The 26461-nt window shown below is 36.0% G+C and overlaps 1 protein-coding gene across 1 annotated transcript in view; it reads left to right on the top strand.

Annotated features, from left to right (window-relative positions):
* NAMPT (nicotinamide phosphoribosyltransferase) overlaps nt 1–25713 on the top strand; it is a 39454-nt gene extending 13741 nt beyond the window's left edge. The window contains exons 5-11 of the mRNA XM_024760867.1: nt 4980–5138; nt 5712–5848; nt 10268–10493; nt 12227–12346; nt 15914–16054; nt 17240–17374; nt 22755–25713. Coding sequence (XP_024616635.1) covers nt 4980–5138; nt 5712–5848; nt 10268–10493; nt 12227–12346; nt 15914–16054; nt 17240–17374; nt 22755–22865 — 1029 coding nt within the window. The 3' untranslated portion in view covers nt 22866–25713. The remainder of the gene's footprint in view (nt 1–4979; nt 5139–5711; nt 5849–10267; nt 10494–12226; nt 12347–15913; nt 16055–17239; nt 17375–22754) is intronic.
* The last annotated feature ends 748 nt before the right edge of the window (nt 25714–26461 follow it).

Genomic DNA, 26461 nt, shown 5'->3' with positions numbered 1-26461 from the left:
AACAGCACAGGTGTATTTTTAGTAACTTAAGACATTTTATGGCTGTTCTGTTCCAGTTAGATTAAAAGAATTTTGTTCAGCTTCTTAGTAACTGTTTTCTTTATTCTTACCTAATCAGTTTAGGGCCTAGACTCTACCACCTGGTATTTCTCATTTAAATATATTCAAGATTCACTGATGGTTTTAATTTCTAATCTCAAAAGGAGAGTACATTGTAGGCTGTGAGTTTATATTACAGGGCTTTGTTTGCTTTCCTGGTATCTGAACTTAAGCAATCATGTTTTCACACCCTCATCGCTTTGATATTAATAATCTAATTAGATTATCAATAGCTTAGATTTTTATCTATAAGAAGAAATATCCTAGGAAGTAACCGTAGAATAATGTCACCCCACTATCTGAGAGGTGTTTACTTAGTGCTTGGTACTTTTTGTCTTACTAATGTATTGGTTAAACTAATTTGTTCTATTATAAAATAATACATTTGAGGTTCATTTATAAAGACTGGAAAAAGTTTAGAAAAAGTAAGAGGTCAGGAATATTTTTGAAATACATTTTTGCTAAGTCGACAGGAAATTTAAAACTTTCTTTTTAGACTCTGGGTGGGCCATCAATTTATAATAGCCTAACAGGCTCTGAAACAGTGAACAATTAACTAAAGTAAAGATTTAAAATAGTTTACTGCTATGTCTTAAAACTTTGAATTAACTCATGAACTCAGAGTAAAAGGAAACATATTATTAACAGTTCTCATGCTATTTTACTGGCAGATGTTTTATTTTGAGGAGAAGGCATTATAAAGAGTAGAAGAGCTCTGAACCGCATCATCTAGTGTATCCTTTATGCTCAGTGCCAAAAGGTCCCAAACAGATAAATCTTATTTTGAAAATCATCATTTGTGAATCACCTTGCTTCACTTTTTTTTCTTTTTAGTTTTCTGATTGAGGATTTAGTCAATAAGTACTCTTCCCCTGTGTTGAATTGGAGTTTCATAAAGCAGATGTTCAGCAGAGAACTAGTTCCAAGTCTGCCTTGCTTTTCATGTATGTTTTACTTTATCCTCTTAAGAAAGTGAAAAACACTAGCCTTAAAAAAAGTTTTTTTTTAACTACCTGTTTTAATAATCGTTATTTTGGTGTATTTCACTATAAAAAAACCGTAAAGTAAAAAAGTTTATATACGGCCATCTTAGCAGCAGTTTGTTAGCAAATATAAAAATATTTTTAGTTTAAAAATTATTAAACATAAAATCCAATATGAGACTGTTAGATTTTGAAGAAAAAAAATTCCCTGTTTTCATTTGCTTATTGAGTTTACCTCCTATTCTAATGTATATTATTTAAATAATTTCATTCCTTGGTAGGTATTTTTATCTAAGGCACAAAAACGTATGTTCTGAAACAATTCCTTTGTGATAGATCCTATGTTTTATAAAAAATTGTGTGTAATCTAAATACCGAGTCTCCAGAAGCCGCTTTCTCAGAGTCACTTTGCCTCTTTCATGGGTTTCTGTGTGGGGTTAGAGGAGGTTCAACTTCCTCTTATCCATCTCCAGCCCAAGTTTACCACCTCATAAATGGAATCTGTTACCAAATCCAACAAACTTGTTATTTAAAAACTTGAGATTTTCTTCAGGAAATCCTTGATTTAAAACATTTTAAATAACAGTACTAAGTAGTATTCCTTCCAGTTCCCTTTGCCAGTATGTGTAAAGTGTGTGTGTGTGTGTGTGTGGTGTTTTTTTGTGGGTTTTTTTGGCCACACTGCGCAGCTTGTTGCATCTTAGTTCCTTGACCAGGGATTGAACCCGGGCAGTGAAAGCGCTGAGTCCTAATCATTGGACCGCCAGGGAATTCCTGGTGCAAAGTTATTAATAACATTCTTTGATTCACTGTACACTGAATTTTAAAATCCACTAAAATTATTGAATTGCTTTATCAATTTCAGTATCAGTGCTAGAAGAAACCTTAGCCCTCAAATCAGATTTCAAAACATGTTTAAGAGAGCCTAAGTGTTCTTCAGAGGTGTCTCAGACTTGTGAGGGGCTGAAGAATGAACATATTGGGCTAAACTTAACCATTTCTTCCAACCAAAAAAACAAAACAATACCTTTTTGCTGTTAAAAAGAAGACTTTAAAAGTATTACATTGATCAAATGCCCTCATTTCACAGATGAGGAAATTGAGCCCTGAGAGGTGAACGGGCTAGATAACAGTGTAGGTCCAGTTCCCTTTCGACTATACCACACCATTTCTTGTTCTTTAAGATTCCTTATCCTGGACAGTAACGTTATAATGAACACTTCTTAAATAAAACTTGCAGGTTCATTTACTTTAGTCTTAGTTTTCAGCTAAAAATTTTATCTTGATTTGTGTGGGCAAATTGCTGTTTTGCAGAAGTTTCCAACAAGGCCACTTTGTTAGACCTTGAATTAACCCAAACTAACTTGCCTTTTTTTCCCTTGCTTACACCTACAGTGATCTTTTTTAAAGGGGAGTGATTTTATTAAGAGTATAATTTAAGCTGATTTTGTTGGACTATGAAAAGGAAATGGTGATGTGAAGGATCACTGTGTCTCATAGTTATTTCTCTCCTTCCCTGGCATTTTTCGAGGGGTAAGGTCAATCTTCTACCTTTATAACTCAACTAGAGTTTTTCACATTATGTTTTCTATCTTTCTCATACTCCTAGATAATATCAGTCTAAGTTAAATTAAAAATGTGAGAGTTGATTGAATTAACTTCAGCAAATGAGTATTGATTACAGTTATATACCCAAAAAATGCTGGGCACAGAAATTAGAGTAAGTTATGTCTTACTTAAGGGCCTTTGGAGGAGGAGCAATTTATTCTCAACTGACCACTAATATAAGTAGGAATGCTGCATTGGTAGCAAAAATAGGGAATTCTGTCTAAGATATCATGAAGTGGAAAATAAGCTTTTAATAAGGGACAGGAAAAGGTGAGGTATTCTTAGAATGGCAAGTAGCCCAAGGGAGACTATAGCATAAAAGTGGAAAATACCATAAGGGATAAGTCTTTAGATGGTAAACAAGGCAAGTTTGTAAAAGCCCTCAAATTTCAACACGAATTGGCCATCTTCCTCTGTGGACAATAGATAGCCATTAAAGGATTTTAAGGAATGGCAAAACCTGAATAAAACTCTTAACTTTGGAAGGATAACCAGTGCAGTATAAAGAGTAAGTCAGAGAAGCTAAAGATTAGAAGCAGGATAATCATGGGCACTGGCAGTGGAATCACTGCAATTACGAAAGAATAATTTCAGGAGCGGAATGCTTAGACAGAGGTGATTTGTCATAGAGTTCAAGTTAGGAGTTGCGTCAGTTTTCTACTGTTATGTAACAAACTACCCCAAAATAAAACAACTGCTATTTCTCATGATTCTGTGGTTGACTGGATGGTTCTCTGCTGGTCTTGCTTGGACTCATGAGTCTGCGTTCAGCTGAGGGTTCAGCTCGGATAAAACAGTCTGAAATGGCCTCACTCCCATGTCTGGGCCTCAGCTCAGGTAACTGGGACTGCTGGACCTCTTTTCATGACTTAGGCTTCTTTATAACACAGCAGTCTTGAGGTTCTAAGAAAATGAGAGTAGAAGCTATAAAACCTCTTGAAACAGAAGCTTGGAAGTCATAAATATGGCCTCTGCTACATTCTGTTGGTCAAAGGCAAATCAAAAGGACAGCTCGGAATCAAGGGATGAAGAGATAGATTCCATCTCTTGATGGGAGGAGCTGCAAAGAATTTGGAGCCATAGTTAATCAATCATAGGAATCCAATGCTGCAGTTTTTCTTAGGTGACTGAGTTGGGAAGTCCAAGGTTAAATAATCTGTTTGTTTGTTTTTACTTATTTTATTTATTCGTCACTTAGCTGGTATTCAGCAAAAGATTGTTTTGTAAAACTTAATTAAGGAAGTAAATAGCTTTTTGAGTGAGCACAGATGTTGTTGTCATCTTAGCAGCTCTTTCTAAAACAAATTTGAAGCTGCTTGTAATAGCAGACTATCTGGTTTACAAAATAAAAGATAGAAAATTATGATCCTAGAATGGAGGAGTGAATTCCTAAGCTATAATCATTTGTATAGTTGCTGTGATTAAGCATCAGACTTTCTTTGGAGTTTCCTGGCAGCCAAGGAAAAAAGGGAAAGCAAGGGACAGTTCTTAGCAGAAAGTAGGAACCCAGCAATTCTTTCATTTCCTCACTTGGGAACCTGTGTAATAGGAACTGAGTTACAAAGTAGACAGCGACCTCACAAGTTTATAGCATATGCAGAAATGTTTCATGTGACTCTCTTATAATGACTTTTGATAAAAGTCAAGGACATAAAGCATAGCTCAATGAATAGAATTGTCTAGTGCTACACAAAAATACCTCAAGTACATAACCTACCAGTAGTCCTGTTAGATCCAAGGAAAAATTAGATCCAGTACTACCTAGAGGAGTAAATAAATAACTTATTTAGATGTAGACTATTTAAGATGTAGTCCAAGGACCAGTGCTGGTGCATGAACAGATGCAGGTCCACATTAAATACAGAAATCAAGGATAAGCGTTTAGAAACTTTGATGGCAATTGCCTCAACATGCAAGTGTGAGTATATTTTATAAAACTATTGGTCCACAATAGATTGAAAATAAAAAAATACATTGGTCCTTCATCACAGATAGTCTTTCTAAATATTATTTGCTTCTTTGGAGCTTTGGATGGAAAATAGGTAATTTGACATTCTTTACTGTTGAGGACCGAGTTTGTTTATCCTCTGTGTTGCGGATTTGAGAGCTGAGCTCGGCACTGTATCTGAAATGCATGTGGTAGGCGTCCTGCCATACAGTTGAAATGTCCAATTGGTATTTCTAGTAGTATGGAAGTCCAGGACATACCTCCAGAGAAAGCTAGGATTTTCCTCAGAAAGAACCCAATTTTTTATGTATTAATGTTTGTGGTTGATTTTATTACTACAGACTATTCTTGTTCAGTCCTGGTATCCAATCACAGTGGCCACAAATTCTAGAGAGCAGAAGAAAATATTGGCCAAATATTTGTTAGAAACGTCTGGTAACTTAGATGGTCTGGAGTACAAGTTACATGATTTTGGCTACAGAGGAGTCTCTTCCCAAGAGGTAAGAAACGGAAGTGAACTTCAATTAATAAAATGTGGATGGTCAGTTAGGTTATGGTTACCACTGTAAAGTTTTTGGGAAGTTACTGGGGTTGATCTTGCTTCTAAGTAGGCCACATTTTGAAATTCCAGAGATTCAGTCAGAGATATACAATAAATACCTAAGATGTGTTAGCCTATTTTAGAAATACCTGAAATACAGCCTTCAGTAAACATCCTTGTCCTTTACGTATTGGATGGATGGATGGACAGATGGATAAACAGATAAAATAAATATTAGCAGATGTCAGATAATGCTACAGGGAAGCCAAGGCAGAGTAAGGGAAAAGGAGGTGATGGGAAGTGGGGGTGGATCGCTATTAAATAGGTCTCTTTGAGGAGGTAACAGTTGAATCCTTAAATATTTAGGAAAAACTGGATCTTTGTCATAAGAAACTATTATCTCTGATAATAGTTAAATATCTCTTTAAGAATAACTGAAGACAATAATTGCTTTGGGGGCTATGCTCTATACCTCAAGTATGGGTCTTTTCTTTTTCTTTTTTTGGATTTTGGTTTATGGTTTATTTTGCAGACTGCTGGCATAGGAGCATCTGCTCATTTGGTTAACTTCAAAGGAACAGATACAGTAGCAGGAATTGCTTTAATTAAAAAATACTATGGAACGAAAGATCCTGTTCCAGGCTATTCTGTTCCAGCGGCAGAACACAGGTAAAATTCTGTTTTCATCCTCCTATTATCTAACCTTGGTTTTCTATAACTAAATTTTTTCATTCTGGTAACTCAGTGATGTTTTGTTTAACTACAGAGCCAGGTAGTACAGTAAATCTTCATGAATTTAAGCAATACTAATTCAGTATTCATACTCTGTATAAAGACTGGTCTCGGGGAGGTAGAAAACTTGTAACTGTCCTAATAGAAACAATTTAGGAGCTTGTTTCCAACTCATATATATTGCTCTGTAGGTTTTAAGCATTTTTTTAGCTTCTCTATTGCCGTGTGCAGATAGGTTGTATTCATTAAGTCTAGAAGCCCTCACTGTGAAACCTGGTCACTGTTTTCCCTTTCCCTGCTTTCTACATGACTTCACTTATCTTTGTTCTGGAAGTTATCTTCTGAACCCAGTACCCTCAATTATAGATGAGCAAGTTAGCCCCCTTTTTTTTTTTGCGGTACGCGGGCCTCTCACTGCTGTGGCCTCTCCCGTTGCAGAGCACAGGCTCCGGACGCACAGGCTCAGCGGCCATGGCTCACGGGCCCAGCCGCTCCGCGGCATGTGGGATCTTCCCGGACCGGGGCACGAACCTGTGTCCCCTGCATCAGCAGGCGGACTCTCAACCACCACGGAAGCCTGCAAGTTAGCCCTTTTGTTGAAAGGAAGAGTGTTAGAGTCTTCTTACGCTTCCTTATCTGATTTTACTAAAGCATCTCAAGTTAAACTAGAAGACAATTATGATCTAGGCTATAGCTGCTCTGATCCTAGAGTTAATTTTATTGCAAGTTAGTGGAGTTTTCAAAATGTACGCCAAACCTTATTTCTGGTTCTTATAACAAAAATTATTTAATGTAATTCGGGGCAGTTTATTAAATTCTACTCATACTTGAATATTGCAGGGTGTTAAAACCAGCAGTGAATAAAGCTGAGCTTTGATCTCAGGCAGTCTCCTGGGTGCTACAAGGGATAGAAAGATATAAAGAATTAATCCTATCTTTTGGATTAAAAATAGTACACTAGCAGCGTTCTGCTCTGTTAAGTGCTTTTAAAGAGGTACAATTAAAGTGCTCTAGCAGTGCAAAGGAAGGAGAAGTAGGGTCATGTTCCACTGATAGGGTTGGATTAAGAAAGGTTTTATAGAGATGGTATGCAAATCTTGACTTCTTGAATGACTGGTAAAATTTAATGGCAGACATTAGGAGATTATTCATTCTCTAAGTATTTATTACATGCCGACCATGTGTTAAGCATTGTCCTGAAAGAGCAAGAATGAAAGAGGCAAATATGGATGTGTTTGTTTAGGGAATAAGAGCTGAAATGTATTTTGTAGGGACATTTTGTAGGGAATGTAGGGTAGAGTGGAAAGACAGGTTAGTAAACACCCTCAAATTTATTTTGATATTGAAATGTTAACTATTTGCTCATCATGCTAGATTATTCTAATTCCATTTTCAAATGGGAGTGGGCATTGAAGTTTTTGAGCAAAGAAGTGATGTCATCAGAGAAATACTGTCGAAAGAGTAATAGCGGGCTATCTTATGAATTGAAAAATAGAAATGAAAAGTTAGGAGGATTTATAGGAAGCTGTTGCAATAATTTTGACAGATGATGAGGTTCAGATCCAAGTGGCTAAATAAATGGAAAGAAGGCGATAAACATGAGCATTGGCTAGGGAGATGAAATTGCTGGAACGTGATGATTTGAATTGGGGCTCAGTAGAGGGTACATTCAGCTAACATATATTAGCATTGCTTTATTAGTAGGCACATGAATACTTTCACATGTAAGTTTCATGACTGGTGAAACTGGGAAAATAAGAGTGACATTAACAGACCAGGATTTTAGGGTTGCAGTATTTTTATTTTTGGTCTTAGATAAAACTTCTTGTAGTACCCATATATTAGACTCTTCATTGATGCTTTTGTTTCAAAGTAATAACATCATGAGTATGATACTATACATCTGAGAATAAAGGTGATATCTTCTTTAGGGCTTTATGTTAAAACAGGTTGAAAATCTGTTGTATTTTTATAGTCTTGTAATATTTACTACATCTGCAAATTTGACTCTTTAATGTGTCAGATGTTCTTAAATAGACAAGTCGTTTAAACAACAGCAAAGTATAGTGAAAAGAACTGTAGACTTAAAGTTGGGAAATCTGAGTGACCTTACAGCTGACATACTGGGTGGCCTTGGGCAAGTCATTTATCTCTCTGTTCTTCAGTTCCTCCATCCAGGAGGAGCTAAAATTTTACATCTCCTACATCAGAAGGTCATTGAGGGAAAATGAATTAACATCCAAGATAACTTTAAAATAAGAAAACACTAAAATTTAGAACATTGCCATTGTTATAAATATTTTCTTAAAGAATATATGAATCTGGACTTGAAAATATTCAATTATATAACTCTTCCTCAAACTTTGGAAAGGTATCAAATTAAATTAAGTAGAATTCATTGAACAAATATTTATGATCTCCATATACCAAATATTATACTAGATGTTATTATGATTAGATTATGTGGAGGGTGCTGTGGGGAATGTCTGTGGAACGATGAGATGAAGAAACTCATTTTCCTCCCTAACAAAATGGATCTGTATTCCAGAAAAAAAAAAAACCTGGGCTAAGGTACAGATTTTGGAAACTCTCACTACAAAGGTATTTTTTAAAAGCTTTGAGTGTTTTTCACATAGGGAGGTGTAGAGAGAGACCAGTGCCCCAGGTCACATTGAGAAAGGAGAGCATCTAGGGGAAACTGAAGAGGACCCACAGAAGTATGGGGAAAAAAATCAAAGCATGGGATATGTCATTGAAGTCATTGGGAAAGAAAGCTTCAGGAAAGTTCACATGCCAAAGAGAAAGCAAGTAAGATAAAGGCTAAAAATGAACCATTAAGTTTGCTAGACGTGATACACACAAATAGCAGAGTTAGTTGACTGTATTGATACAATGCTAGTAAAAAATAAGTGCATAAACAGTGACCTCTTAACTCTTAAGAGTTTGTTCTTACATTGCAAAGCTCTCCAGTGTTGGTACTCTTTGAGCTTAATTCTCTCCCTTATAAAGGGGACCATAGCAATTCTTGATATGAAGAAGGGGCTTCTCTTTATCCATGTCTTAATTTTCCCTTTAGCCTGCAGATACTTGCATTAAGTGGAGAGTTGGCATCATAGCTACTTTGTTCACTGTAAAATGAGTTTTATATAAATACGCTCTCTCTCCATTTCAGATGAGAGTAGTTCTGGGTAGCTAAGTCTTTACACCCCTGAAATGTGCATGCTCTGCCATCCCCAGCATAAGAAAAGTTGTTTACTTCAGTCCTTTAGAAAAAAATAAGAATAAAACAACAATTTCAAAAATAAATTAGTATGACTTTTCAAACAGTGTTGAGATAATCTTATATCTGCATGGGGTTAAATGAATGGGTTGTTTTACTTTCCATCATTTTACTTCGGAAAATGGGGTAGAGGCAAAGACTAGCAAATTAGGGAGAAAGAAAAATTACTTGGCATGAGAAAATGGTAACAATTCTAAAATTCATTATGAAGTTTTCTTTAAGAATTAAAAAAAAATTTTTATGTTATATACTGGTTAACCAGCAAGTACTTAGGGTACATGTCATTAATCTGTCCAAAAAGAACCACCATTATTGAGGACAGTGTAAAAATCACTATAATAATAATTGCCTAATAGAAACTCACACGCTTTATTTCCCATCTTAATTATGTTTTGCTGAAACTAAATATTATAATTCTTATTCCCGGAGCATATATTAAGTACTAGTGGATAATCTGTAAGTGAAATAAATGACTACCTGTTACTGGCCAACTGAAGATATAACAGGTAAAGAGTTAGTTTACTGTATCTATGCATGGTATAGTATAAATAATTGCCTAAGTAATTGCTTTTAAGTGTAAGATTTTGAAATGTAAGAAAGATAAAATGTGTCCCTTCTATTATTGGTATATGGTTTTGAAAATGCACGGAAGGGAGCCAAATGCTTGCATGGCCTAGCAGAATAATGGGAGTATGTGTTCATTCCTTCTAACATCTCAGTGTAACGTAGAAAGTGTCTGCAGCAGGTACTTTTTAGCTCACTCATTTTAAATGGGTAGGTTCAGGAGGTAGGTTCAGGAATACTAAAAAAGAAAATAATGTAGTTTATAGTTGGTTGAACATGACTTAAGAGTTTAAATAACTATTGGAGAGGAATGAGATTACTTATAGTCTTAAAAATTGGCCAAGGAGTGGTTTGGCTCAGATACTCAGTTAACCTTTTGATGTGCATTTATTAAACTAAATCACTCACCTTCTCTGCAGTGTTGAAGGTGTAGTATAGTAAACATGAGGTATGATTCAGGAACATATAATGTGTCTGCCTAAGTAAATCTGTATTTTCATTTTGTTTTCTAGTACCATAACAGCTTGGGGGAAGGACCATGAAAAAGATGCTTTTGAACATATAGTAACACAATTTTCATCAGTGCCTGTATCTGTGGTCAGCGATAGCTATGACATTTATAATGCGTGTGAGAAAATCTGGGGTGAAGATCTAAGACATTTAATAGTATCAAGAAGTACAGAGGCACCACTAATAATCAGACCTGATTCTGGAAATCCTCTTGACACTGTATTAAAGGTAAATTTTAATACGTAAGTTGACTATTAAAGTGCCTATAGACCAGCTGCATCGACACTACTTTTAATTTCATTTATACACACACCATTTCAGAACTCTCTGGACTAGTCCCCTTATTTTAGAGTTGCAACCCAGAGAGTAATAGATTTGCCCAAGGTCACGCATTAATAACAGAGAAAGGATATCCAGAGTTATGGATTATTTATATACTGTCAAAGAAACAGTTAAGTACTGTTGAATAGATACTTTCTTTTCTTTTTACCTTCAAAATTAATTAATGGTGTTAACATTTTAACCAGTCCTGTGGTTTGGTTACCAAGTTTGTGGCTTCTTTCTTTTTCCTTTATCATTGCTGTACCTTTGAAGGTTTTAGTGCAAAAGAAATACGTGCAATGTAATGTGGAATAAAAATAATTTGGAAATCGTTTTCAAGTAGGGATTCTTTACAGACACTGTTGATTCTCAGTGTAGCCTTGTTGCATTTCTCTTTAGTGTTTAGGACTTGGTTTACCTTCTTTGAAAAGCACTAATAAGAGCAGGTTATTGATGCTTACTACTAGAAAAATATAGTGCTGTGTGTGCTTTGCTTTAGCTATGTCATTATTTAATCTCTGAAAATCCTATGATCAATATTACAATCTCTTTTTTATAGACAAAGAGACCAGCTTAGAGAGGTTAAAATAAACTTGCTCAAGGTCACATGACATGTAAAATAAGCCAAGTTCCAACGTAGGTCTTCGTAGCTATCACCTTCCCTCTTTACCACACTGTTTGCCAGCTGATGATTAGGTGGTGAATTACCCCTTAAGAAAGTGGGGTGTAGAATCAAGGAGGTCTTTTCCTATCCTGTTAATAGGCCATCTGAAGGTCTGATCTTAGCCCTGAAATATGAACAGATTTGGTTTTAGCAAACTGAACAGGTTGCATGTTTTTCCTGTTACCTAATAAAAATATCCAAACCTCGTTTCAGGAATCAACAGAGTTATCAGTGTGGAATGTTTTCATTGTTAGAACAGTTTATTTAGGAAAAGGGAGTGATTGTTGGGTAGATCTTTGGAATCTCTGACCAAGCGTTCTGAGAAATTTTCAGTCAGTGTTGAGGTATTTCAGCTGCTCCCAAACTTGCAGTAGTTAATGAATAAGTGGGACAACTTGGCATATTAAGCAATTTGGTTTTAAAAATGGGTGTCATTGTTAAGTGAGAAGCACCTCAGAGAAACTATGGGTTTTATCTGCTTCATTTCCAGCTTTATCTGCGTATCATGATTTCTTTGAACTTTGTAATTCAGATGGATTCGTGTCAGACAAATTAAATTATTGGGCACAAGCAGAAAAATCCAAATCAAAAGTATAATCATGTTTTTTAAATGATGTTTTATATACCTTTGAAAAATATTATATTTACCACTGTAAGCTCCTAATGTTAAAGGGTTTTTTTTTTTCCTGAATCTAATTTGAAAAATGTGAGGGAGGGAAAACTACTTGTGTTCTGAGCCACTTTACAGTATAAGTTGACTTGGTAGAAAATTGCATGCCTGTTTCTAACATAATCAAAAGGAATTGAGACAAAATTTTAGAAGGCTTATACATAGTATTGTAAAATTTAATTTAATTTTTATGTTCTCGACCTTGCTTTGCTAACAATCTTGGTTTTTTTTTAAACTTTGGAAAGCTTTAGCACTTTTTTTTCAGTATTAGTTATTTTGTGTTTGGCTGTGTATTTTTCCATACAGGTTTTGGATATTTTAGGTAAGAAGTTCCCTGTTACTGAGAACTCAAAGGGCTACAAGTTGCTGCCACCTTATCTTAGAGTTATTCAAGGGGATGGAGTGGATATTAATACCTTACAAGAGGTACGGATTTTATATTAACAGTTTCAATAAAGCAATCCTTATAATTAAACTCCTTTTTATTAGTTTGATAAAGAACACATTAATAATTTAAGTACAGCTGTGATTCTTTTAATAAGCGTTTAAGATGGTTTATGTCTTTTCTGTTAATTGCTTAAAATTTAAAATATAGAAGTATATTTAAAATATATTAACTTAAAATACAGAAGTAGCGGCCAAACCATACTGCCAGTCCTCATTGGCCGCCCTGGATGATGAGCCCAAAGAAGTGTCACTAGGAAACAAGAAAATGCCAGTCAAGGAATATTTTTGTATATACAACAAAAAGTCTTGACACTGTACAAACAGGTCTCCGTTTTAATAGAATGGAGCTTCATGTTACTCTAACAGTGTGAAACTTGAATGATATTCATCTGTGCTTTTTCAAAAATTATTGAATGGTTTGTCACCTCTTCTAAATTTAACATTGTTACCACTATTAGCCAAATAGCGTACGTTTTATGCTATCTTAAAACTTTTTCCTCTTTTGTTTCTCGGATAAGCTTCTAAGGAACTCAGTTTTTATGGAGTATTTTGGGTATTAAAGACTATCAGCGATACCACGCTGTAGACTGTCAGCTACTATAAAGCACTGAAATTCTAATGTATATAGTTTCACATGGAATTTTCTGCTTGAAAGAGTTCAGTGTGGTTAGATTAAGGGTCAGTACCCAAATTATAAATAGTTTGTTTTCCAAAGATTCATTTAGAAGTAAGAACTATTGGGACCTCCCCAGCAGTCCAGTGCTTACGACTCCATGCTTCCACTGCAGGGGCCAAGGGTTCCACCCCTGGTCGGGGACATTGCACATGCCGCACAGGGTGGCCAAAAACAAATAAAAATTAAATAAATAAAAGTAAGAACTATTGCATATCACTATCAGTACTTCTGTGGCGATATGCATTTAGAGTTTGAAAATGATGTCTGGAATAGATGTCTTGCAATAACAGAAATGAGGTTTCTTCTACCAACTCCCCCAAACTGCCTTGCCTAAGAAAAGTGGAAACTTCCCCAGCTCTTCTAAGGCTTTGATGTGAAAAGGAAGGAAGAAACAGAAGAAAAATCTGCAGCAAGGAAGAGGACCTGAGCATAGAAATCTCAGCTGGCATGTTTAATTGCAGTTGTCCTGTCGCTCAGCTGAATTGAAGGTTTCTGACCTTGGTATCAGTTAAGAACTAGTACGCATACCTCCATTGTAGCGGGTACCCTCACACATACTTATCCCCCTTTCGGATGAAGAAATGTGGGCAGGGTACCGTATATCAGAATACGCATTAGCCCAGTGCGCTTCCCGTTGCTTATACCTACCCTTACTTGTTCTTAGGGGCAGCTCTTTAAGTTCGGTTGTTCCATCAGGTATTTGAACTTCCCTTTAAAAAACTGAAGCTCTTTGGCTTTCCTTTTTTCCTTTTTGTTTTCTTTTTGTTTTCTAAATAAACTTTGAAAATGTGTATGCATTTTTAAAGTTGAGAATCAGTTCAGAACTTGAACTTTTTTTTTTTTTAAACTCCATGATCAAGAAGTTAAATATTGAGACAGATATTCTCTGGCATTGGTGAAACCTTAAACAGAATGGTCAGAGAATGAATAGTTGGTATTAATGCGGATGCGCTCATTACCTAAAGGGGGTAGTACCTGCTACCTGCTTTCTTCATACTGGAGGTGGGTCAAAGTAAGTCTTTAGAAGCAAGAAAAGGAAATTCATATAGCATTTTTGCTATGTCTAGTCAGATTTCCTTCTGATTTGTATGTGCAAATATTTTTAAACAGTAATTTTTACTCTCATTCCATAATTTCTTGTAACATTAATAGAAAAATTCACTTAAACTTTAAATTGTCTAAATTTCACAACTTTTGGCAAAGCTATATGGGAAGAATATCTTATTGGTCCTAAAATACAGAGATATGACATTAGGTGATACTGTTCTTTGTGATTTACTCCTTCTTGTGCTTCTGAGGCTTACCTAAAATCAGGTGACAGTTCTGAAACTATTTTCTCTGTATATTTTACCCAAATCTCCTTACCCGCCATCTTTATCTGTTTCCATTTCTTCTCCCCCATTTTTTTGTTCTGCTCCTTGTATTTCTTCAGTATCGAAATGCACTTTTTAGAACATGCCTTAATTTTGTGTTGTCTTATAAGGTTTTTATTATTATTTTAGTTATACTTAGTTTACAGTTAGTTCAGTGAAAAATAAATCTGAATTCAGGGCCCGTGAGTACTTTTGGGTTCAGGTATAGTAATAAAAGACATGAGACTGGGTTTATGTACAACCTAAGGAATCACTTTAAAATAAATTGTATATGTTTCCATCTTGACTCCTGACATATACCAGGAGAATTAGATGGCTGAGATTTTTTTTAAGTGTGGGCTTGTTAAAAGATGAAGGTCCTTGGAGTTTATCTATTTGTGTCTTGCAAGGTTGAAAATAAGGATAGATAAAAGGTCAGTTTGAGACTTTTGGTATTGGGAGGAATATGGCAAATTTATATTAATGATTCACTTAAAACTATTAAACTTGCTTACGATTTTCTGATCACTTCTGAAAGTTCTGTTTAAATAAAATGAAACGGGACTTTCCAGTTACTTCCTTTTGACTATTCTTATGAAATTAAAAATGGTTATTAAATTTTATTTGCCACCGTCTACCATAAAAGTGATGGAATATGTTAAATAAGAAGACAGATGCTAGGTAAATAAGTCCTGCTTAGGAAAAAGAAATACAAATGATATTGATAATAATGTAGATTAATAAATTAATGTAACTTTTAAATTATGTGTCCCTTGAAAGAACTATTCTAGTTGCTGGAACTCTCTGTTCATATAGGTCTCTCTTTCTGGCTTTTAGATGATCATTCTCCCAAAAATGATCCAATGATAAATCTTAACACCCAGTCAGTTCATAATTTTGCTTACGGCACTGGAGTACCAGCCAGAGTAAGAGGACTGCCAGTGTCTCAACTGTTACGCAGGAGAGGGTGTTTTATACTGTTTTACCACCAATATCCGTTGACTTTTAAATGCCCCATTACATATGACATGTGATAACATGTATTGAGATTTATTAGTGATGAGGAGTGTCATTTCTAGAATCTAGTAATTTGGGGCAAACATCCAGGCCCCATTGCTTGCGCTACTGACATCTGGGCAGTAACTGCAAGAGGTAGATGAGAGTTTACTCAAGTAACCTTAGGTATTTATAGCTATTATTTTTCTCCCTTTCATTTCCTCCATTCCCCCAACCTAAACCACAATCACTGTGACTACAACACAAATTCAGGAACTTTAAATGAAATCCCCTCCTTCTACACTTATCCCTTGGGCTGCCCTTTTTTGTGGTTGGTGGGTCTTTTAAAAGAAAAGAGTGGAATGTAACTTTGTGTAGACCTTATTCTTATCTCATTATTTACTGTGTTATAAAACAGCTTTGGATGGTGTATTCATCAATATGGCTCATGGATAATTAGCTCCTTCCTCTTCCAAATTACTTGGCTTAAATTTATTTATTTATATCTTATTTTTAATCTAGATTGTGGAAGGCATGAAGCAAAAAAAATGGAGCATAGAAAATGTTTCCTTTGGTTCTGGTGGAGCTTTGCTGCAGAAGTTAACAAGAGATCTCCTGAATTGTTCCTTTAAATGTAGTTATGTTGTAACCAATGGCCTTGGGGTATGTCATTGAACTTTTACTCTTGTGTTGTTAATATTTATGTATGTATGTTGAATGTACTTATTGAACACAATAGTCCAAGGATAATATGGTCTTGAACTGTTACTGTATTGTCAGGTACCCCTGACCTTGAGGCAGAAACAAAGAAGGAAAAGAGACAGGGGCTGATAACTTGACTTCAGAAAAAAATGGAGATTTGGGAAAATGAGAGATTATTTAAGAGAGATGATGCAGGTCAATTCATTTCCACTACTTCAGTATATACCTTTGAATCAAAAAGTTGACCATATTTGAACGAGAATGTCAGCTAACCTAGCCATCACGTATGTAAACACCGTCAAAGAATGTTTTAGGAAGGTGAACTATGACGTGTGAGTTGTGTTACTAGAATCATGTTCTGGTAGCCTTAAAACAAGGGAACCCAAGCTGCAAGCAGCTGAACAACAGTCTCCCTAGCTCTTCATAAGCTCTTGAGAGTCTGTGTATTAAAGGGTGTGTGTAGGGGATCCTAAGAACACAGGGGTTGGTTCCCTACCTTAGTTCACCACCAGCTTTCTTTGGCGAGTTCTGGGATTGCCTCTTCTGCTTCTCTTCTTATAGCCATCTCCAGCTGCTTCTTCCTTTCTGATCCTGAAACATTGTGCTCTAGGTCTCTAGGTTCTCTAGGTCTTCTTTGCTTCTGAGAGTAACAAGGTAATAGAATAAAAAGTAACAAAAGGGAAAAGGTTATGAAATAGGAAAGGCTTTATCGTAGTAAACTGCTCGTTCCCTTGCCACAGATTATATAATTGAGTTGACATAGATTGATTTTTCAGTAACACACATGTGCTGTACTTAGATCAGTTTAAGGGCAAGGCATAATACAAAAGGAGATACCTTAAGGGTCACATTGTTAACCTCAAAGACTTACTACAGATGGAGTATTAGTATTCTACACTGGTAAGAAAGGATATCCAAGATTTGGACTTTGTTCATACCTTCTTCATCACAGAGGACTCTGTCCTCCAAAACAGGCTAGAGTCTTCTCTCTAAAAGCCAGGTGTGGATTAGTTTAATTAATTATACGTACAAAGTGCCTTAAAATTTATATAAATTAGGTACACACTTTTTTTTTTAATGGGGGTTGAGTGAACATTTCTGATGATCAGTCTTGTATTTCTCCAACTTTCTTAATTTGGATTCCAGATTAATGTCTTCAAGGACCCGGTTGCTGATCCCAACAAAAGGTCCAAAAAGGGCCGATTATCTTTGCATAGGACACCAGCAGGGAATTTTGTTACACTTGAGGAAGGAAAAGGAGACCTTGAAGAATATGGTCATGTATGTATCTATGCTGATTTGGGTTTTTTTTTTTTTTGGTTTGGTTTGGTTTTTAAACAGTAGTAGGTTGACTCTTCAAATTAAGAAAGGAAGCTTTTATATTTTATTTAAAGTGTTTACAGTTGCTGACCTAGCCTTCCAAAATACGATGAAAAACAAGAAATGGCTAGATAGTAAATATGAGACTTTTACATACATTGGGTGAAATATTTTGTAACATTCCAAAAAAAATTATGGTTTTCTACATAGTGATCAGCAGGGAGTGATTGATGAGCTTCAGTGAGTTTGCATATATTTGATCTTACTCTCATTGCCAATTAGCAGTGAATCGTTTCTGAATGGGAATAGTTAAGAATACTTAAAGGATGTTCTTCTTAGACTGCTCATAGCTATTTATGTTATAGTAAAACTTTGGTAATTTTATTAGATAAAAGAAGGGCTATCCAAATTCTAAAATGTTGTTAAAGACAATTCCCTTTTTCAAAACAATAGAATCTAGTTCAGATGGTTTTCTTTAGTCTCATTTGATTCTCCCAGCAGCTCTAAGGCAAGTTACGTTATCTTAGTAGTGTAAGATGTGAAAACAGTGAGACTTGATTCAGATTATATAACTAATAAATGGTGAAACCTAGACTTAACCAAGTTTTCTGATTTTAGTCAACCAAACTAGAAACATGTATAGTATGCTAAAGTAGTCTCTATGCTCGTTAACATACAAAAGTACACTTATATTCCTGAACTCAATAGTTTAAGCCACCAGATTGAAAAAGAAAATACTCTTTTTTAGAGGAAAATTACTCATGAATATTCATATTCTCAGAGGAGGGTTTACACTAAACATAAATACACTAACTTATTACTTTAGATGTTTTTAACTTTTGATCCTTTATACCACATCACATATTTTGCTTATGTTACTTTTATTATATTCTTTTAAGATTTTGAGCCAGAATTAATACAATATGATTTTTCTGTTTAATGAAAAATATGTATAAGTCCCTAAAACTTTTAGAATTAGATTCCTTTATATAGCCTGTTACGCAGTTCTTTGCATAGCCTTCACTTAACTCTTGTACTGCCAAGACTTTAAGAGTATGTGAATGATACTCGAGAACATTTGAGTCACTAATCAATTTATGATCATCTAGACCTTTTGATTTAATAGGAACCACCTTTCCTCAATAGATTAAAGTTAAATTTATAAAGAAAATGTCACAGCAAGAGCAGTGTGATTTGAAGCAACACAAGGACAGATAAGATTGTTTCAAGATGGTGGAGTGGGAAGACCCTGAGCTCACCTCCTCTCACGGGCACACCAAAATTACAGCTATTTACAGAGCAAATACTGACGAGGAAGACCAGAATCTACCAGAAAAGATCTGCAACTAAAGCTATAAGGAAGGAACTATGACGAGGCAGGTGAGAGGGGCAGAGTCACAGTATAGTCAAGACCCACACCTGCAAGTGGGCAACCCATCAACAGGAGAAGAATATAATTTCAGAGGTTCTTCCAAAGAAGTGAGGGGTCTGAGCTCCACCTCAGCCTCTCCAGCCTGGGGCAGGTCCTGCACCAGGAAGATAAGCCAGCAGGGCTTATTTCGGGACACCCAGGGGGCTGTGGGAAATAGAGACTCTACTCTTAAAGGGCACACACAAACTTACACATGCTTTGAGACGCAGGGCAGAAGCAGTAGTCTGAAAGGAGCCTGAGTCAGACCCAGTAGCTGACCTTGGAGACACCTTGGGCCCCTCAGCTAGCTGCTCTTGGATTCAGCCCCACTCACTAGCAAGCCAACACAAGCTTCAGGACACCCTGGACCCCACAGCCAGCTGTTAGCAACTGGCCCTTCCTACCAGCAGTCTGACACCAGCCCTCAGGACTTGGCTCTGCTCAGCAGTGGGCTGACACTAGCCCCGGGACCCCCCCACCCAGGGTTCCACAGCTAGCAGCCTTATAACTCAGCCCCACCAACCAGCCGCGAGCAGTCTACACACAAGGCCTGGCAACCAGCGAGACTGTGGAAGCTGTAGTCAGTCTTCCACAACAGAAGGACCCAAGCAACCCACATAGGAGGAGCCCTAGAGCAGCATATAGCTCTGGTGACCAGAAGGGATTCACTGCTGGGACACAGAGGAGTTCTACAAAAGGCAACTTCTCAAAGGTCAGAAAACATAACCAGCCTACCACGTACAAGAGTTCAAGATAATGATCTTAAAAATGATCAAAGAACTCATGAAAAGACTGGCTAACCAGAGTGAGAGTTTAGAAGTTTGTAACAAAACGTCAGAAAATATAAAGAACCAGAGATTAAGAATACAATAACTGAAATTAAAAATACACTAGAAGGAATCAACGGATGAAATGATACAGAGGAATGGATCAGTGAACTGGAAGACAAAGTAATGGAAATCACTTAAGCTAAAGAGAATAAAGAATAAAAAAAAAAATGAGAACAGTTTAAGACACCTCTAGTACGACATCAAGCAACTAACATTTGCATTGTAGTAGTCTCAGAAGGAAGAGAGAAAGGGGCAGAGAACATATTTGAAGACACGGTAGCTGAAAACTTCCCTAACCTGGGAAGGGGAAGCACAGAGAGCCCCAAAAGGATCAAATCCAAAGAGGACCACACCAAGAAACACTGTAATTAGATTGTTAAAAGCAGCAAGGGAAAAGCAACAACTTACAAGGGAACTCTAATAAGGCTGTATAATCTGACTTTTCAGCAGCAAGTCTGCTGGCCAGAGGGATGGTACAATATATTTAAAGTGATGACAGGGTGAAACCTACAACCCAGAATACTCTCTACCTGGCAAGGTTTTCATTCAGATTTGAAGATATCAAAAGTTTTACAGACAACCAAAAGCTAAACGTTCAGCATCACCAAGCCAGCTTTATAAGAAATGTTAATAGGAGTAAACATGATAATTACAAAAGGAAATACCTCATCAGTAAAGGCAGTTATATAGTAAAGGTAGCAAATCAAGCATATACTAAGGAAGTTTAAAAGACAAACAGTAAAATCACCTATAAGTAGTTCAGGGATACACAAAACAAAAAAGATATAAAATGTGTCAAAAGCAGTAATGAGCCTAAATGTAAGACATGATACCGTGAAACTCCTAGAAGAGAACATAGGCGAAGCACTCTGACACAAATCATAGTAGTATTTTCTTAGTCTCCCAAGGCAAAAGAAATAAAAGCAAAAATAAACAAATGGGGCCTAATTAAAAGTTTTGGCACAGCAAAGGAAACCGTCAATGAAACAAAAAGACAGCCTACGTTGATGGGAAAAATATTTACAAATGATATGACCAGCAAGGGGTTAATATCCAAAATATCCAAAAAGCTAATGTAACGTAATATCAAGAAAACCAATCCGATCTAAAAATGGGCAGAAGGACTGAACAGACGTTTTTCCACAGAAGACATCCAGATGGCTAACAGGCACATGAAAAGATGCTCAGCATTGCTAATTATTAGAGAAATGCACATCAAAACCACAATGAGGTTTCACCTCACACCTGTCAGAATAAATGGCCATCATCAAAAAGTCTACAAATAACAAATGCCGGAGAGGGTGTGGAGAAAAGAGAACCCTCTTACCTTGTTGGTGGGAGTGTAAATTGATACAGCCACTAGGGAGGACAGTATGGAGATTCCTCAAAAAACTAAAAATAGAGTTGCCATACGACCCAGCAATGCCGCTCATGGGTATATATTCAAAGAAAATGAAAACATTAATTTGAAACCTATATACACCCCAATGTTCACAGCAGCATTCTTTACAATAGCCAAGATACAGAAGCAACCTAAGTGTCCATCAACAGATGAATGGATAAAGAAAATGTAGCACATATATACAATGGAATATTACTCAGCCATTTAAAAAAAAAGGAAATTTTGCCATATGCAACAACATGGATGGACCTGGAGGGTATTATGCTATGTGAAATAAGTCAGACAGAGAAAGACAAATACTGTATGTTATTACTTGTGTGTGGAATCTAAAAAATAAATGAATATAACAAAACAGAAACAGTCTTACAGATACAGACAACAAATTAGTGTTTACCAGTGGGGAGAGGGAAGCGAGGAGGGGCAGGGTAGGGGAGTAAGAGGTACAAACTACTGTGTATAAAATAAATAAGCTACATGGGCTTCCCTGGTGGCGCAGTGGTTGAGAGTCCACCTGCGGAGGCAGGGGACACGGGTTCGTGCCGTGGTCCGGGAGGATCCCACATGCCGCGGAGCGGCTGGGCCCGTGAGCCATGGCCGCTGAGCCTACGCATCCAGAGCCTGTGTTCCGCGACGGGAGAGACCACAACAGTGAGAGGCCCACGTACCGCAAAAAAAAAAAGAAAAAAAGAAAACTACACATACTGTATATCACAGGGAATATAGCGAATATTTTATAATAACTTTAAGTGGATTATAATCTAAAAATAATAAATCATTATGTTGTACACCTGAAACTAATATTGTAAATCAACTATACCTCAATAAAAAAATTTTAAATAAAAAATAAAACTTAGGATAAAAAGGAAACAACATAATGACAAAAATGTTAGATAACATTGTATGCTCCTCACCTTCCGATGAGATGGAAAACTTCGGCATAGTAGATTACTTCTGTGGATTTTTCAGGAGAAACTAGAGGCAGATAATTCCTTAGTGAGACAGGGATGGCTTTACCAGACTCGAAAGGGAATTCAGTCCTAATTCTCTTAACTTGTCTTTGTTTTATCCTTGTGTGGATCAAATGGATTACACGTATCAGTGACTTCCGGAATATACACAGAGTTTTTAAAATCAGTGGCTGTGCATTAGTCAAGAAATCAATTTATGTTTCTCTTCTGGGTTTGGTTGCTTGTTTTCAGTGTTGGCTTTGTTTGCTTGCTTGCTTCTTTAAGGCCAAAACTCGTGATTAGAAAGTTTAATAAATTCCAAATTGAGAAGTTTAATCGGTGTTGAGTCTTGGCTAGGAACGAGGGAAGGTCTGGCAGGCTTTCCTTGCTGATCTGTCAGTCATGCTTATCCGTGACAGCCATAGTTCTTCTGGGCAACCAAAGCAGTAAGCATCTTCCACCTGAAAAAAAAAGAGATGGGTCAACTAGGTTTTTTCATTTTTCCTTTAAGGAGAACTGTTTTAAGAATGTACTACTCAGATCATTCCTTTCCATAAAAGTTAAATACCTCTACATCCCATTTTAGATCATGCCTGCTCTCCCAGCATTCTTTGTGAATAAAATCATTTCATAATTTGAACACTATCAACATCTCTGTGTATTTGACTAACCTCATTCATCAAAGCATCACTTAAGAATTTTGCTTGATAGTCTAATATCATTAAACTTTAATATTGTTATATTTGTGCAGGATCTTCTCCATACTGTCTTCAAGAATGGGAAGGTGACAAAAAGCTATTCATTTGATGAAGTAAGAAAAAATGCACAGCTGAATATCGAACTGGAAGCAACACCTCATTAAGCTTTGTTTTATGACTGGGTATGTGTGTGCGTGCCTGCGTGTGCGTGTGTGTGTGTTTACGTGCATGCACACACGTATACACCTGTGTGTGTGAGTATGTAATACATAATGTTTATTGTACAGATGTGTGGGGGTTCTTTGTGTTTTATGATACATTACAGCCACATTATTTGTTGGTTTATGGACATACTGCCCTTTTCATTTTTTCTTTTTTCCAGTGTTTAGGTGATCTCAAATTAGGAAATGCTCTTAACCATGTAAAAGATAATTGCTAAAGTAAGCTTTTTAGGGCCCTTTGCCAATAGATAGTAATTCAATCTGGTATTGATCTTTTCACAAACAGAACCAAGAAACTTTTATATATAACTGAAGATCACATAAAACAGATTTGCATAAAATTATCATGATTGCTTTATGTTTATATTTAACTTGTATTTTTGTACAAACAAGATTGTGTAAGATATATTTAAAGTTTCAGTGATTTAACAGTCTTTCCAACTTTTCATGATTTTTATGAGCACAGACTTTCAAGAAAATACTTGAAAATAAATTACATTGCCTTTTGTCCATTAATCAGCAAATAAAACATGGCCTTAACAAAGCTGTTTGTTTTACTGTACAATTTGAAAATTATGTCAGGACATACCCAATAGAATTACTAAACCTCACTGCCCCTTGTAGAATATGTATTAATCATTCTACATTAAAGAAAATAATGGTTCTTACTGGAATGTCTAGGCACTGTACAGTGATTATACACGTTGGTCATTGTATTGTACCAGTGAAATGCCAAATTTGAAAGGCCTGTACTGCAATTTTATATGTCAGATATTGCCTGTGGCTCTAATATGCACCTCAAGATTTTAAGGAGATTTTTAGAGAGAATTTCTGCTTACACTCTAGAATATATACATAAATGTAAAATATTGACAGAAATGGAAGCAGTGTATTTTAAAGTAATTACACTTCTGAATTTATTTTTCCTATTCTATAGTTGATATGACTTAAATGAATTACTGGAATGGGTAGTAAGTGTACTTATTTTTAATGTTTTGATTCTGTTATATTTTTCATTTTTTTCAAAAATTAAATTGGATATTCAATTTTATGGACATCATTTATTAATTTTAAACTGAATCCCTCAATAAATAATGCTCAGGCAAGTTCTTAAATGAAGATAAATTATCCCAAATGAAAAGCATGATGACATGAGTTTGAATAATCTGAACCAGAAGTGGAAAGTTGGCTAAATTCGGTGTTCAACATCAACGTGTTCTAGAGTGATTAAACTGCTAGATTCTGAGTCAGTCATCACATTGGACTAGAGACCAGGATTTTTTAGATGTCCTTTCTGTTCTACGGCAGAGATTGGCCAGCTGTGGCCTGCAGGCCAAATTCGGACTACTCTTTCTGTAAATACATATTGTCTATGGCTGCTTTCTCACAAGAACAGCAGAACTTGAGTCATTGCAGTAGTGACCCTGTGACCCACAAAGCCTGAAATGTTTATTGTCTGGCCCTTTACAGAAAAGTGTGTCAACCCTGTTGTAAGAAAAGGAGTGTGCCTTGAGACAGAGTTTTTCGCTCTTTTGTCTTTTCTCATTTAAGAATCTGATATTAGAAGAGTATTTAGAAAAGCTTTAACAACATGACATTAAAAGTGAAATCTTAAAAATGGAAAAGCCATAAATCATTTGGCCTAAACAGTTACATGAGAAAATATTTTATCACTAGAGTAATCTAATTAGAAGCGAGTTATCTTTATTAAACATCTTTTATAAGCATTATTATTAAGAAGAATATGGGATTTTGCAGATGATTCTAAACACCTGTCTAATGAGAACAGTAGGCATCATTCACACTTCTAGTAAGAGTTTTCATCCTGTAATCCCTGGTAGAAAATAATTTTAAGCTGATTTATTATTTTTAAAATCTAAGTAAAGAGTAGGAGTATTAAGAACACACCTTGCTTCACAAAACATGCAAAGGGGCTTATAGAGAAGAAAAAGAAACTATTACCAATAACAACTTTGATAACCACCCATAATTTTGATTTTGCTGAAACACTGCAATTATACTGCAGATAACAGTCTTTATACACTGTGAATTTCAGCCGTTTCAGAGTATCTAGAGGAGTTTTATTTTAAAACTTTCAGTGAATGCTAAAATCTGTACATTTGTACATGGCCATAGATTGGGGGATGGAACGATTAACTCTGTTAGCTCTTAGCCACTTGGAATTGATTAATCCTGAATCTCCATCACGTAAGCACTTAGTATTTGGCCATCCCCATTCTGAGTAGAAACTGGGTGACATAGATATCAAATAGAACTCTGTTGTGTCACCCTTAAATTAGCCTGACTCTTGCAGACAAAAGCAAATGGCATGTGTGGGTTTGCTCAAGTCATTAGATTTGCAGTTTACAATAGTCAGTCCCCCTCAGTTCATAATATCCTGAAGTATTATTTGTATTTTAAATAGGAGATAGGAGTTCTGCGTTAAGACTCTTTATTTGTACTCTATACTTAAAGTAAAATGGTTTTAATGATTATCCCTTATTTCCTTTCTTGAAATAAATTGTTATGAAAAACATTTTATAATGAAATCCATCTTGGAAAACTAGAAAGAGAAAAATGGCAAGGTAATTATTGTTCTGTTTGCCATAATTTAGAATACAAACTTAAACAAGTATTTTGTAGTTTTACATTCCTTTTTAACCCATCTAATGGAGAATGTCAGCTTTTCTCCCAAGTTGTATGTTAAATCAATCTAATATGTATTCAACATCAAAGATAAACATGTAATAAACATGGAAATAAAGTTTAGCTCTATTAGTGAAATGTTAAATTTGACTGTGTGCTTCAAATAATGGCATTTACAGAGTTACCTTTTTTAGGTATTCTTCCAGTTCAAAGAATTAGAGAATGAAAGAGGGAGAAACATCTAGGATGCCTTACTTTCTGCCTTGTGCACTCTATGGCAGTGCCTTTTACTAAGGACACTGGAGGAAGATCAGATTTGGGGGCAAAGAGCACAATTCCTCAGGTAAGATTTGAGATGCCTTTGAGACATTTAAATGTGGATTTTAGGTAGCTGGAGATACTGATTTGGATATGAATGTGATGTATAGATGGTCATTGGAGACTCAAGAGAGGATGCTTCTCTAGGCAGAGTATAGAGTATGGCATGGCAAACCACAGGCTATAGGCCAAATCCAACCCACCATCTGTTTTTGTAAATAAAGTTTTATTGGAACAGAGCCACGTCGATTAGTTAAACTATTGTTCATGGCTGCTTTCACGTCACAGTGGCAGAGTTGAGTGGTTGTGACAGACCTTATGGCCTGCAAAGCCTAGAATAATTTATTATATGGCCCTTTAAAGAAAAAAAAAAAAGTGCTGATCTCTGCTATAAAGAAGAGAGGGCCCAGGGCAACACCACAGGCACTCTCAAAAGTTTTAAGTGGCAGGTAAGCAGGCAAAGGAGACTGACAAGCAGTAGCTAAAGAAATGAAAGGAAAACCAGGAGGAGGAAAGTCATGGAAGCCCAGGGAAGGGCTTTTTTTTTTTTGCACAGGTGTTGAATACTGCTGAGA

This window comes from Neophocaena asiaeorientalis, unplaced genomic scaffold, assembly GCF_003031525.2.
Source record: "Neophocaena asiaeorientalis asiaeorientalis breed wild unplaced genomic scaffold, Neophocaena_asiaeorientalis_V1.1 scaffold508, whole genome shotgun sequence".
Classification (NCBI taxonomy): domain Eukaryota; kingdom Metazoa; phylum Chordata; class Mammalia; order Artiodactyla; family Phocoenidae; genus Neophocaena; species Neophocaena asiaeorientalis.
The sequence above is the reverse complement of the archived record's forward strand: the minus strand, read 5'-3'. Positions and strand labels throughout refer to the sequence as shown.